A 14,464-nucleotide genomic window follows, 5' to 3' on the forward strand; every position below is an offset into this window, starting at 1 on the left:
CACCCAGTCCAGCTCTCATGGCCATATGTGAGGGGAAGCCCCTTCCAGCCACCAGGTCTGTTCCCATTGACTGGAGGCCTGCAGCTGCTAAGCTGACCTTAAACCTAGCCCTTTCCAGGAGACCCAGCTCCAAGGGGGAGGTTGTCCAGTGTTGTATTTTTAGCCAAGTAGGCATCGGATTCTTGCTGCTGACATACCCTGAGACCCCCAGAAATGAGGCAGCAAGTTCATTGTGTTTGCGCAATGAATGTCTGGACCCTCATCATCCCAGAGGCATGATCTGTTGGGGCCCATGGGACCCAGAAACCAATCCCGCCTCAGCTCAGCTTGTCTGCCCATTGCTCCTTCTTCTGTGGGCATCTCAGTGTCAGCGTATGAGCTCGTTCCAGGCTCTTGACTTAAAGACAGCAAGCCTCTTCATTAAAGCTCCTTTATGTGCATCTTTACGTCTCCTCTGAACTGTTTAATGACAGACCTGAGGTGGCTTAGAAAATTCTTGTAATGCAGCAGGTAAAACGCTGTCTCAGTTCTCTCTGCCTGAGCCTTTGCATTTTGAATCTGGTCCGTAAATTCTGATGAATTTTTTTTTGATAAATCCTTGCTGTCCTAAATCATTCTACTCCCTACCCCAAACCCTGGGTAATGTGTTGTCCCTTTCTTCCCAAAATTGCTTTCTGGATTCCTGGTGCTCACATCAGGATCCCACTGATATAGATGATAAGAGAGACCTGGTCAGAAAAGCAGATGAAAGGAAACATCTCTACAAAAAGGGGCAGAGACGCTGTGAAACGTGCTGTGATGGGAGCCCCAAAGGTCAGAGGTGACACACCCAGAATAAGCAATTGAAGAGGCCTGCCACCAAGTGCCCAAGGGGCCTGGATGCCTCTGAGTTGGAGGTGCTCTGGCCCTGGCGGACCCTGGCATTTGCTTTTCTTAAGTAGAACTGGAGCAGGTGGTGTAAGAGGTCACAGGTGCACGAGGTGGCCGAGCCCCAGTGCACTGAAATCACAGCAGCTCGCTGGGCTCTCAGCTTCGTCTGCCACAGCAGGGTCCTCGTGAATGTGGGGCGCTCACAGGTGGTGGGCGTGCTCCTCAGAGGCCCGGGCTCCCCCACCAGCACCACAGGGCCCTGAGTGCCCGCCTGTCATGCAGGTGCAGTTTTCACATCAGCCTCACTCACTGCCTGTCAGTGCCTTGTGTGTACTGACACCTCACAGGGGGTCTGCTGTGTCGCAGGGAGTGGGGTCAGGGTCAAAGAAGGATGGAGTACAGAATCCTGGAACTGTGGGCATTGAGAATGCCCCTGCCGCTGCAAAGAAGGTCTGCAGGTGGAGGACAGAAGGCCAGGAAGACTGGCATCGGTGCTGGGCCGGTTCTCGGGAGACAGTCCTTCCAAAATGAGTGGTCAGGAAGGTCCTCTCTGGTACACTTGAAGCCCCCTCCTGGAAGGGGATCACTTTCCATCGTGGAAGGCTTTCCTTCGTGTCTCAGGCAGCGGGGATGGAAGGGCTGTTGGTAGAAGGGCCTGCTGGGTCTTTACATCCCTCTCAGTACAAAGATTTCAGGGCACTGTGATGGGGTAGAAAGAGGCGCAGACTGGCCACTGGGTGAGACTGACCGAGTCAGCATTAACCTCTCTGAGCCTCAGTTTCCCCTCTTACAGAACAGGGATCCTGTCTGCCCTCTCGGCTTGTGGAGGGTTTTCTGCTAAAATGAGCATGAAAACACTTTAATAGTGTGTATTCGCAGGTGATAAAAAGCTTGAGGATTAAGTTCTGAAAAACCCTTTCAGCCAACAGTAAACTGGGTGGTGCCAGTGGCGGACAAGATGCGATTTGATGAGATATTCCTGAAGACCGACCTGGACCTGGATGGCTATGTGAGCGGCCAGGAGGTGAAGGAGATCTTCATGCACTCGGGCCTCACCCAGAACCTTCTAGCACACATATGGTAAGAGCAGATAGATGGACGTCTCTTCCGAAGTACAGGGGTTCTCGCTGTGTGAAAGTAACGGCTGTGGGTGGCTCACACGTTGAGTGAGACCTGTGCTGTGTGAAGGGCCGGAGCGGGTGAGCAGGTCAGGAGGGAGCCGTAGTCAGGGCTGAGTGTGCAGACCTGTACCCTGCATTCCGTGCATGTCAGTTCACCCTCCTTCAGCAGCAAGGTCTCCTGTTTTGTCCCTCCAGAGAGCCCTGGGGCAAGTTCTTGCTAGTGGTTATGCGGCCTTCAGCCCAGCCAGTGAGGGTGCAGGTGCTTGGCCCTGCCCCCCTCTGGTGGGAGGGTGCAATAAGGGCCCCAGAGGCTCCGGCAGGGCCACCCTGGGCATCAGGGCTGTGGCCATCTCTCCTAGAGGCCCTGCCCCGTGAAGGTCAGTGACACGGCTGGTGGGAGAGGGTGAGATTGGTCTGCACCTCAGGGTTGGTCGAGGAGCCGTCTTCACCCCCACTTTCCTCCAGGGCCGGCGGAGCGATCTTCATGGCACCGGGATGGCTCCTTTTGTAACTAGCCAGTGGTGAAAGTCGCTTCCTAGCTTTCTCAGGGGAGAAAGCTCCCACTTTAGAGGGCTTCGCTTGGGAGTTTTAAGAAGAGAATTTCCGTGTAATTCTGGAGGGGTGAACCCCTCCAAAGAGAGCTGTGAAATTCACTGTAGAGCCCTAGAATAACCACTGGGACAGTGAAAGGACAGTCTGGGTTTGTTTGCAGGTGGCCGGGTGTGGGAGCATATCCAAAGTGGAGATAACAAGCCAAGAAGGATTGAAGGGACAAAACGAGGACATAGGCCTGTCCCCTGCAGTGCCCGGCACCGTGCCACTCAGCGTGGTGTCAGAATAAGCACAGTAGGGCTTCCCTGGTGGCGCAGTGGTTGGGAATCCGCCTGCCAATGCAGGGCACACGGGTTTGAGCCCTGGTCTGGGAAGATCCCACATGCCGCGGAGCAACTGGGCCCGTGAGCCACAACTACTGAGCCTGCGCATCTGGAGCCTGTGCTCCGCAACAAGGGAGGCCGCGATAGAGGCCCGCGCACCGCGATGAAGAGGGGCCCCCACTTGCCGCAACTAGAGAACGCCCTCGCACAGAAACAAAGACCCAACACAGCCAAAAATAAATATAAATAAATAAATTAATTTAAAAAAAAAAAGAATAAGCACAGTAATGCTGCCCTGGGTGGACGCGGACAGAGTACCCCTGCACGTGGGCCTGGGAACCCCCGCTCCTTCAGAGACCAGGGAGCAGGGACGGGCCGGAGAGATGGGACCGCAGCCCGAGAGCTGCCGTGGGCTGGGTGTGCAGCAGGACTGGCCCTCGCCAGCAGAATCAGGAGAAATAGTTGCAGTTCGAAATTATCACACCCCGCCCTTGAACTGTGACAAGAACAGACATTTTAAAACCAGCCTTGAATAGAGACATTTAGAGGGATCTCCACCAGCCCTGTTCGCTCACAGTGTCTGGGCCTGAGTCTGTTACACGTTCCCGGCTCTTCTTCACTCTGCATCAGGACATGGTTTCACTACTCTCTCAGTAACTACGTGCAGTGGGAAGAAGACTGCGTGTTGAGTGGACAGAGTGAAGGGATGACATTTTTCACAGATGTGGAGGCCTTGTCCTTGCTGCATGAGGCTTCCCTTCCCGTACGGCCGGCTCTCGGTGACCACGGGTGTGGCAGAGCTTCCACACTGCCTTGCCCGTGTGCCAGGACACCAGAAGGCCACGAGGGCGGGGTCACCTTAGCAGCAAGGGACTGTCCCCTGTGTAGCCATGCCTGGCTTTCCAGGCCCCGTCCCCTCATGATGACAACCCCAAATGCTGCTTGTCATCCCCATTGAAGACCAGCGGCCCAGGCCATTCGGATAACCCAAGGCTGCAGGAACCAGCTGAGGGTCTGAGTGTGTGCACTCGGCTCCAGCTTCCATTTACACAGGAATGTGAATCGCATCCACTGCCTGCACATCATTGGAAGCCAGCTGCGTGTCTCCTGGCTGCTAACAGGACTTCCCAAGGGACCGGCTCCTCGGCCCGTGGGTGGGGCTTGGCGGTTCTCCAATTGGGAGAAGAGCCCTCTCCTGCCCTGACGCTCTGGTGGGGGGGCTGGGACTGCTCCCCAGGAGGGGGATGTTCAGTAGAAAAGGAGCTGCAGCTGTGGCCCGTTGTTTTTATCGTTTTCGTTGTCCATTTTTTAGAAGTGTGGGTTCCGTGTACTTGGAGCCGATTCTGGTGTTTGTGATGTGTAATTAGCATCCCCACATTTCTCCCAGGGCCCTGGCCGATACGAGGCAAACGGGGAAGTTAAGCAAAGACCAATTCGCGTTAGCTATGTATTTCATTCAGCAGAAGGTCAGTAAAGGCATCGACCCCCCTCAAGTCCTCTCGCCGGACATGGTCCCACCTTCAGAGAGAGGCACTCCCATCCCGGTGAGTAGCCGCTGGCCCATCCCTATCGTGTTTGCGTCGCTTCCCTCACCCCGCCACCAGGTGGCGCTGGCAGCCTGCCCAGCCTTCACTAGGGCCACTCGGGGTGTGTCTCGGCTGCCCAGATGGTTCCCAGGTTGGGGGCTGGAGACAGATGATTTTATCCCTTATTCTAAGACCTACTAGCCCATGCTGTGCGGTGAGGGCAGCTAGCCAATTTGTAATTCTTTGTCTGAATTTGGTTGCAGGACAGTTCAAGTTCTCTTGGATCGGGGGAGTTTACTGGTGTGAAGGAACTTGATGATATCAGTCAAGAGATCGCCCAGTTACAAAGGTATGTTAAAGCGTCTCCTTCCCTTCAGATTCCAACCAAATCTACATCCCAGGTTGTTATCGGAAGTAGCAGAGGCTTGTGAACCACGTGGCGAGTTGACCATCTCGAGTTTGTTCAGCAGAAATGAAAGGACACAGATTCTCCTGAGTTCCTGAATTGAGTTAATGAGCTCGAGTACTGACATCCTCCGTGGGAGCCAGTGTGGGCTGTGGGGTCTCAGACACATTGTTGCTAGGCAGCCACAGGGCTCCCCCCCCCAACCCCCGGCCTCAGGAAGGCCTTGTAATTTCTGAACACATACAGTGACTGAGTCTCAGGTAGTGACACTGCTGCTTAGGAGCAACAGGTCAACTCTGAGTCTCAGGCCTTGTGTCCAGGTTTCTGTCTTCACTCCCAGCACCCACTGCTTTGGTTTCCCCACCTGTAAACAAGGGCTTTGGATGCGGTGTCTGTACTCTCAGAGTCTGGCATAAAAGAATACATCTACTTCCTCTATGCCCCTGTGATCTTCTACAGAACACCATCCTCTTACCAGTTAATTCTGGGGGGAGGGCTGGGGGGTGGGGTGCAACGAGCAGAAGGGCCAAAGGCACCCAGCCCTCCACGGGAGAGGGACTGTTTCTTGACCGAAAATGAAAACAACATTACTTTGCCAGAGCGAGCTGGATCCCACTCACAGCTGGATGCCCCTTGGGTGGTGTAGTTTGTGTCCTTAGTGGAGCAGAGCCCTGAGAAGCAAAAGCAGGTCAGATGTCATGTGAGACTGGTTAGGTGGGTGGCTGGCTGGCCACAAAGCCTCAGCCTTGGCCGCCTGCTGAAGCCAGACCCTCTGCTTCATGCTCAGCCCAGAGGATGGCTCCCATTCTGTCACCGGCTCCCTGGGGCTGTATTTCCAAACCAGAGATCAGCACGTGCAGCCTGGCAAGGCTGAGAGGGTCTGTGAGGATGGAGGGCCAGTGTCTTAAAGCCTGGGTGGGCCTGTTAATCAGAACTGCAGGTAGAGGAGGGAGGGGACCCTGTAATGCAAGGGTTGGGGTCTTGGAAGGGACAGTGGTGTCCCAGTCAGGCCAGGGCTGCCTCTTCACAGCTGTGCAGCCTCTGGCAGCCTGGAGCGTTTCCCTGTGAAGGCGAGAGGCAAGCGTGTGCAGAGCAAGAGTGTGCAGGAAGCCAGGCCTGGGTGGCTTTGAGAGTGACCTTCAGGCCTGTTGCTTGGCGGTGTGGCGAAACACGCCTCTCCCCTTGACGTGACTCAGTCGTAATGGGTTGGATGTAAAGAGCACGTTGTATCGTTAGGTAGTTCTTAGACTTGTGGAAACGAACATGCAGATGCTCGCGGTTCCATGTCTGGCCCAGTGTCCCAGAGGGGGCCTTATTGTCGAGCAAGGGCTGGGTTCCCAGCAGGGGAGGCAGGGTATGTTGGCCACATGAGATTTCTGATGCCGAGGCAGCCCCTTCAGGCTGCTGTAACAAACTCTCACAGACTGGGGGGCTTGAACAACAGGCCCATACTTATCCCCATCGTGGAGGCTGGAAGTCGAGATAGAGGTGCAGGCAGATCCAGTGTCTGATGGGGCCCATCTCCTGGTTCATAGACAGCGTCTTCTCGCCATGTTCTCAGAGGGCGGAGGGGCAAGGAGGTCTCTGGGGTCTCTCGTAAGGGCATTAATCCCATTCCTGCAGGCTCCACCCTTGTGACCTAATCATCCCCCAAAGGCCCCACCTCCAAAAACCATCACATTGGGGGGTTAGGGTTGCAACATATGAATTTGTGGGGGGCACAAACATTCAGTCTCTAAGGAGAGCAAGGCTGGTTGCTGCCCCGGGGGAGCTGTTTGCAGCTGAGGAGACAGGCAGGGCCCCACCAAGCCCTGGTGTGCACAGCGGCCAGCCACAGCCTCCTGTGAGGGAGTAGCTGGGGGCAGCTGCCGGGCCCAGAGACCCTCACTGCCGTGTCTTGCTGCCAGCCCTCTGGACTCCTCACCCAACTTTGCATCACTCCAAACTCCTCACCGTGGCTCCCCCAGCCGAGCTATGCCTTCCTGTTCCCATCGCCTAGAATGTTTTTCCATCATATATTCTATTCATAGGCCATGTTCTCAGAGTCCTTCCCTGGTCGTCCTATGCAGGACACTGCACACCCCCTTTCCTTATCCCATTGGATTTCCCTTCGTGGTACTTAAGTTGTGTGCCTTTGTGTGTTGATTTGTCGCCTGTCTCTCTCACTGGCCTGTGAGCTCCGTGAAGGCAGGGCCTCCCTCCGTGTGTCCTCGTGTCTTCAGCACTCAGTCTTCTGAGCAGCTGTTGCTCACCATTCATGAGCGAGTGCACATAGGATTTAGAGAATGTATTCATTTTCTCTTGCTGTGTATGGAATGGCTTAAAACAGCACAGATTTATTAGTGCACAGCTCTGTAGACCAGGAGTCCAGATGGGCTTAACTGGGCTTCTTGCTCAGGGCCTCACAAGGTCGAATTCAAGGTGGTGTCCAAGTAGGTGGGGATCTGAATCGAGTTCCTCAAAGTTGGGGGTCTGGGGTCTGCTTTCCGTGCTGTGTGGCCAGGGGCTCATTCTGCTCTGAGAGGCTGCCCGGTGCCTCCTCTCTCGTGACCCCTCCATCTTCAAAGTCAGCAGGGGCACGTCCAGCCCTTCTCACCCTGGGCATTGCTTTGACATTCTTTGCTTTAAAAGGCTTGCACGACCATGTTGGGGGCAAAAGCCTCATGGCATCCACAGGTTCGACCCACACTTGTAGGGGAGGAGGTCAGGTAGGGCAGATGGTCACTGGGGGCGTTCCTATACTTCTGCCCCCACTGAGTGGGGTCAGCCCGGGTGGGTTTCTGTGGGATGGATGGGATTGGGTCTTGAGAAGTTGGGATACTGGGGGAACGGTCAACTCATTCACTCTATCTGTGCTTTCATGAACTATTTTTAAACACACAGAGAGAAATACTCACTGGAACAAGACATTAGAGAAAAGGAAGAGGCAATCAGACAGAAAACCAATGAAGTACAGGTAAGCACGTGGCTGGTTTTGGTGGGATCAACCTTGTGTCAAACGCAGTGCAGGGAGTTCCCAGCAGTCATGGTGCAGCAGGGCAAAGGGGGGCACCGATGCATTCATTGGAAACTTGAGCTTTTGGGGGCTTCCAAGTGATTTTTTTTTTTAGTTTCCTATACCATAAACAGTGGATTTTTTAAAAATTGAGATATACAATTCATGTAACGTAAAATCTGTTCTAAAGTGTACAGTTCAGTGGTGTTTAGCGTGATCAGTGTGTTGCTTAACCACCACCTCTGTCTAGTTCCAGAACATCTCCATCACCCCAAAAGGAGACCCCGTCCTCATTAGCCGTCTCTCCCCATTCCCCCTCCCAGCCCCTGACAGCCACGAATCCACTTGCTGTCTCTATGGGTTTGTCTGTTCTGGACATTTCATATGAAGGGAATCATACAACATTTGGCTTTTTGTGTCTGGTTTCTTTCACTCAGCCTGAAGTTTTGAGGTTCCGACAGTGACCTCTAACCTGTTCTCAGGACAGTCCTGCTTGGAGAGTCTCCTTGTGGGTGGTGGTGACAGCGACACTTGGGGTCTGACTGCTGGGGCTCAAACCTGGCTCTCCTTAGCAGCTGTGTGACCTTGGGCAAGTTACTTAACATCTCTAGGCCTCGCGTGACGTTGGTAGTGAGTGGTCTGCTCTCCTGGGCGGTGGGCTGGAGCATGGGGTCTGGCATGTGCTCAGCACTCACTCGTCGTCTGGGCAGAGGGAGGCTGTGCCAGAAGCGAAATGGTCAGTGCCTGGGAGCTGCACCCTTGAAGAGACATCGGTTCCGAGATGTCTCAGGTCTGAATGAATAGAGACGGCTCTGCCGTCGTGAGGAGACTCGAGTTGTCTGTAGGGCTCTGAGAGCGTGGCTGAGCTGTGCTGCTGGGCCTGACAGTCTCCGCGTGGGGCTTCGAGTGCTCCGAGCTCAGAGCCGGGGAAGGAGGAGCGAGGCTGAGCAGTCAGCGCTGCAGCCCCCACGGTTCGGCGAGGGGACTGTGGGTGGGTGGCTCAGCCTCCCGGCCTGCGTCTTCCCACCTGGCAGTGAGGGTCAGCGCCAAGAGCAGCATCTGGCCACCGTGTGCACCGCCTGAGAGGCTGGTTCTTTCTGGGCCACCTCCTAGGGCAGCGACCTGAGCCAGGCCAGGGGAAGCAGCACCTGACTCAGGCAGGCTCATGGGGTGCTGGGCGGCCCTCTTTCCCCCACCCCTGAGCGTGTCCGCACAGGGGCTGTAGGATTCCATGAGGTACCCAGTGGACGGATGGCACACAGTGCCTGCCCGCCGGCTGCGGGAAATGTCGTCTGTCGTAGCTGCCGTCTGCAGGTGGGGTAGGGTGGATGCTTTGGGACTCTCACTGGTTCACACTGTGCAGTGTCCAGGCTCTTCTTTCCTGGCTTCTCACTCTGTACACGTTGGCATCGGGGGTTGGGCCTTAGATGGTCCCCTGGAATGTTTTGGATCAGAAGGCAGGGAACAGCCTGCCTCTATCATCGTGTTTTGTTTTGTTTTTTGTTTTTGTTTTTGTTTTTTTGCTCAAATGAGTTGCATCATTTATATGACCACAGGTGAAGTGACTCTCTTTTTCTGGGTGTTTGTATGTTCATCCTGTCATTTTATTCTCACCTCAGCCCTCTGATTTCCGCCCATGTCCTAGAACTGACCCCTCAGACACAGTTCCCTGTCACCCGTATCACCTCACCCCCATCCTTTCAGCTGTTTGGTGTGGTGGCGCTGGCCTCATCTTCCCTTTCACCTTGGCCCTGGCCCGGCTGGCCACATGGGTCCCTGGGCAGTTCTCCCTCCCGTTGTGTCTGGGTCACTCTGCACGAGCTCTGGTTTGCATTCCCAAAGCTGGGGATCTGGGTGCTGTGATGTCCTTTGGCTCCGGGGAAACCAGTCACCGGGTCTCTGGCACCTGCTCCTGGGCGATTCTAAGAAAGCCGTTGGGTCGCTGTGATGTCTGGAGGTGCTTTCCCCTCTGGTCTGCAGCAGGCTCAGCAAGGCCACCCAAAACCCTCACTGCTGGGCTCTGACAGCGCACTCCTGCAGCCTTTGAGATGCTGGGGTCTGTGTGGGCCCCGATGGCCCCTCAGAGCTGGAGGGGGCCCGGCGCCAGCCAGGCCAGCCCCTGTTCCATGGGAGCATCACGTGTACTCCAAACCAGGACAGGCCTCTGCTGTAGTGTGATGGCAGCTCCTTGGTCAGGGACAGAACACTATATATATTTTAAAGTTCCCCTGTGAAAACCAGGTTTGATTTTGGTTCCTGCTGCCTTTTCCCAGATGGGTTTGGCCAGGAGATCATGTGCCATGCCTGCCAGCACAGGCTGCAGGTCAGGGCCCAGTGTCGAGTAGCAGGCCTTGGTCCTCAGGTTAGTTTATGTTTGGTTTTAAGCAGTGGGAGCTTCAGCTTCAGCCCCCTCAGGCCTCCCCTTCCCCCTCCTGCCCTGGGGATCTCTCCATTTCCATGGCTACTGTCTTAGTGAGAACCTGCAGCACCTTTGCCTGGTTTACTGTTTCATTTTGTTTTTGTAACAACAGCTTCACTGAGATGTAATTCACATACTATACAATTCATCCATTTAAAGTGTATAATTCAGTGGGTTTTAGTATATGCACAGAGTTGTACAGCCATCACCACAGTCAATTACAGAACATTTTCATCACTCCAGAAAGAAACCCCCTACCCATTAGCGATCCCCAGTCCTTCCCCAGCCCTTGGCAACCACTAATCTACATTCTTTTCTCTGGATTTTCCTGTTCTGGACATTTCATATCAATGGGATCACATACTGTGTGGCCTTTTGAGTCTGGCCTCTTTTCACTCAGTGTAGTTTTCAAGGTTCATTCATGTTGTTGCATGTGTCAGTGCTTCATTCCTTTTTATGACTGAATAATGCTTCAGTGTATGGCTGTTTTATTCATTGCTTCGTTAGTTGATGGTTGTTTGTGTTTTTCTACTTTGTAGCTATTGCAAGTAATGCCACTGTGAATATTAATGTGCAAGTTTTTGTGTGGACATATGATTTCACTTCTCTTAGGTGTGTGTGTACATATATACATTTAGGAGTGAAATTGCGGGTCACATGGTAACTGTATGTTTAACCCTTTGAGGAATTGCCAGACTGTTTTCCAAAGTGGCTGTACCATTTTTCATTCTCACTTTCTCCACATCCTCGCCAACACTTGATATTTTCCATTTTTTATTATAGCCTTCCTAGTGGGTGTGGAGTGGTATCTCATTGATGCTGTCCCTAATGTTGATGAGCATCTTTTCACGTACTTATTGGCCATTTGTGTATTTTCTCTGGAGAAAAGCTAATTCAGATCCTTTGCCCATTTTTAAATTGGGTTATTTGTCTTTTTATAGCTGAGTTGTAAGAGTTCTTTATATTTTCTTTTTTTTTTTTTAGTTTATTTATTTAATTTATTTATTTTTGTCTGTGTTGGGTCTTTGTTGCTGTGTGTGGGCTCTCTCTAGTTGCGGCAAGCAGGGGCTACTCTTCGTTGTGGTGCATGGGCTTCTCGTTGCGGTGGCTTCTCTTGTTGTGGAGCACGGGCTGTAGGTGCGTGGGCTTCAGCAGTTGCGGCTCGTGGGCTCTAGAGCACAGGCTCAGTAGTTGTGGCCCACGGACTTGCTCCGTGACATGTGGGATCCTCCCGGACCAGGACCCGAACCCGTGTCCGCTGCATTGGCAGGCGGATTCCCAACCACTGCGCCATCAGGAAGCCCAATATATTTTTTAGATAAATTCCCTTATCAGATAAATGATTTGCAAATATTATGTCCCCATCTTTGGGTTGTCTTTTCACTTTCTTGATGGTTGTACCCGGTCCCTCAGCAATGAAAGTGAGGAGTCCTAACCACTGGACTGCCAGGGAATTCCCTGAAGCACAAAAGTTTAAAATTTTCCAGTTATTTATTCCGTTTTTTTGCTTTTGCTTTTGGTATCATATCCAAGAACCCATTGCCAAATCCAAGGTCACAAAGATTTACCACACATTTTCTTCTAAGAGTTTTATAGTTTTAGCTGTTACATTTAGGTCTTTGATCCATTTTGAGTGAATTTTTACATAATGTGTGAAGTAGGGGTCCAACTTCATTGTTTTGCATGTGGAGGACCAGTTGTCCCAGAACCATTTCTTGAAGAGACTAATTTTTCCCCCACTGAATGGTCTTGGCACCGTTTTCAAAAATCAGTCATAGACATGTGGATTCATTTCTGAACTCTCAGTTCTATCCCACTGATTTCTGTCTTTCCTTATGCCAGTATCACACTGTCTTGATTACTGTTGCTTTGTAGTAAGTTTTGAAATCGGAAAGTGTGAGTCCTCCAACCTCGTATTTTTCAAGATTGTTTGGGCTATTCTGGTGAGATCGGGCCCATTCAGCGTGGTATGGCCGTAGACTGTTTTGGCTATTCTGGATCCCTTTCATTTCCTTATAAATTTTGGAATCTGCTGTCAGAAGCTGGCTGGCGTTCCAGTGGAGATTGCTCTGAGTCTGTAGGTTGTCTGGGTTTTTTCTGTCTTCTCTTTGCTCAGACACCTCCCCCACTTTGACCCCAGCGTTCTTCCTAACCAGAAGCTGGCGGGTCGTCTTCCCGTGGGCTTTTCCATGGCTACGGTGGGCCTGACCCTCCTTCCTCCTTCGTCTCCCCCTCCGCCATCACTTGTCCTTCCCTCAGATGTGGCAAACCCACGTTCCCTACTCTGCCATTAGCTTCCTATCAAACATTCATTGTTAGCTCTCCCAAACTCGTCGGACTTGAGATCTGTTCTTAAAGGTCGGGGACAAGGAGACCGGGGAGCAGAGAACCTGGCCCCCCAAAATAGCTCAGAGGTGTGTTTTGGCTGTTGAGAGAGGAGAGAGAGAGCCGTGATTTTTTGTCCTCAAAGCAGGGAGAGGGAGACCCTGCACCTCCTTCGAGTTTTCTTCTGAAATGACGTCAGCCACCAGCAGCCCCAGCCAGCCCTGGGCATTGGCCTCACCACTCCTGTCCTCCCTGACCGCCCAGCAGTCCCCTCAAGTCCGCCCCTTCCTTTGATACCCACGGCCACAACCTCACCCAGGCTGCCATCACCTCTCCATCGGCCCCAGCTTGAGTCCCCTCTCCACTGTCAGCCCCATAGGCCATGCTCTCCCCTCCCATCCCATCCCTGCTTTAGTTATCTATCTTACAGGTAGATAAGCCATCCCATAAGACATTCGCCTGGTTGAATATGGATGCCTCCTGCCCTCCCCTGTACCCCCAGAGGTGTAGTCCCTCAGCTCCCATGAAGCCTTCCAGAAAGAGCCTCTGTGTGTGTGTGTAAGGAGAGACGTCTGTGCATATTCCCCCCTTCCTGATTGCACAGATGCCACTGTGCTTCACACGTGTGCTCTGCTGCGTGCCTCGTTCATTTCACATTATAACTCGGGTACGAGGTGGAGTGTCCCTCAGGGTGGGCTGTGCTGTAGGTCCAGCCAACTCCGCCTGTGGAAATTTGCATTGTTGACAGATTTTGCCATCACAAACATTGCACGTTTTCACTTGCGCCATCCCCCTCTAGGATCCTTTCCCTAGAGGTCTAACAGTCGAGTCTGAAGACACCCGCCCTGGCCATCTCGTTAGATACAGCCCACGTGGAGGAGGTGTAGCAGCCGAGAATCATCATGTCCTGCTCCCATTTTGGATGTCCGCAGGGGCTTCTCACTGCAGAAGCCAGTGCCGTCTCTGGCATGGCCTGTGGGGCACGGCCTCTGGTGCTCTGGGCCCGCTTTCCTTTGATCCAGCTGGAGCACGACACTCCCTTCTCTTCGGGGTCCTCTGCGGCCCCATCCACTCTTCACATTCCTGGCTCTTTTCCTGGCTACCACCTGCTCGTCCTTTGGGTCCATCGAAGTGGCGCTTCCTTGAGCTCTTGTGCACCTGTGCAGCGTCAGTGTGGTCTCCCCATGTCCCCGTGACTCTGACCGACAGTCTGACCCAGGCTGTCCCATGTTCGTCTCAGTTCATTTGTGTCTGGGTGATGCCCTTCCCGCCCCACTGATGACCACATGTCACTGGAGAGCTCTTCTTGCCAGGAACCCAGCCCCTCTCCTGGTGCCTGGCCTCTCTTAGGCCATCAGTAAATATTTGCTGAGGGACTTAGTGAGAGATTCAGCTGGGGCTGCCACACTGAGATGTGTGTGGTATTCCCTGTGGAGTGTGCGGTTTTGTAGGACATCTTGGGGGCTCCAGCCCAGGCTGTGACAGTGTTAGCTTGGACGTGCCCCATGTGAACAAGTCTCGAGTAAATTCATGCCACCCTCCCCTAGGAATTGCAAAATGATTTAGACCGGGAAACAAGCAGTTTGCAAGAGCTGGAAGCTCAGAAACAGGACGCCCAAGACCGCCTGGACGAAATGGATCAGCAAAAGGCCAAGCTCCGAGACATGCTGAGCGACGTCAGGCAGAAGTGCCAGGACGAGACCCAGATGGTAAGTCATCATCCCCCCTCTCCCCGCTGAGCCCAGCAGGGGAAGGAGGCTTCTTACGGACTTCCCTGAGCTCACCATGACCGTCTCAGCTGAAGGCTGAGACGTCTACTGGTTTAATAGAGTAGTTGAACGTATCATGTGGAAAAGCGTCCAAGCATTTGTGGCCTGACCTCAGTCTCATCCGCCATGTCACATGTATAAGCGTGAACCCGTGTGTG

The 14,464-nt window shown here is 53.2% G+C and overlaps 1 protein-coding gene across 12 annotated transcripts in view; it reads left to right on the forward strand.

The window, feature by feature from the left end:
- The window catches only part of EPS15L1 (epidermal growth factor receptor pathway substrate 15 like 1), a 100,847-nt gene that overhangs the window by 43,596 nt on the left and 42,787 nt on the right, over positions 1 to 14,464 (forward strand). For all 12 annotated transcript variants that reach the window (XM_061190292.1, XM_061190293.1, XM_061190300.1 and 9 more), the window contains 5 exons: positions 1,793 to 1,950; positions 4,254 to 4,410; positions 4,656 to 4,741; positions 7,682 to 7,754; positions 14,085 to 14,246. In XM_061190292.1, the coding sequence (XP_061046275.1) occupies positions 1,793 to 1,950; positions 4,254 to 4,410; positions 4,656 to 4,741; positions 7,682 to 7,754; positions 14,085 to 14,246 (636 nt within the window). The remainder of the gene's footprint in view (positions 1 to 1,792; positions 1,951 to 4,253; positions 4,411 to 4,655; positions 4,742 to 7,681; positions 7,755 to 14,084; positions 14,247 to 14,464) is intronic.

The sequence above is a fragment of the Eubalaena glacialis genome, chromosome 4 (assembly GCF_028564815.1).
Source record: "Eubalaena glacialis isolate mEubGla1 chromosome 4, mEubGla1.1.hap2.+ XY, whole genome shotgun sequence".
Classification (NCBI taxonomy): Eukaryota; Metazoa; Chordata; class Mammalia; order Artiodactyla; family Balaenidae; genus Eubalaena; species Eubalaena glacialis.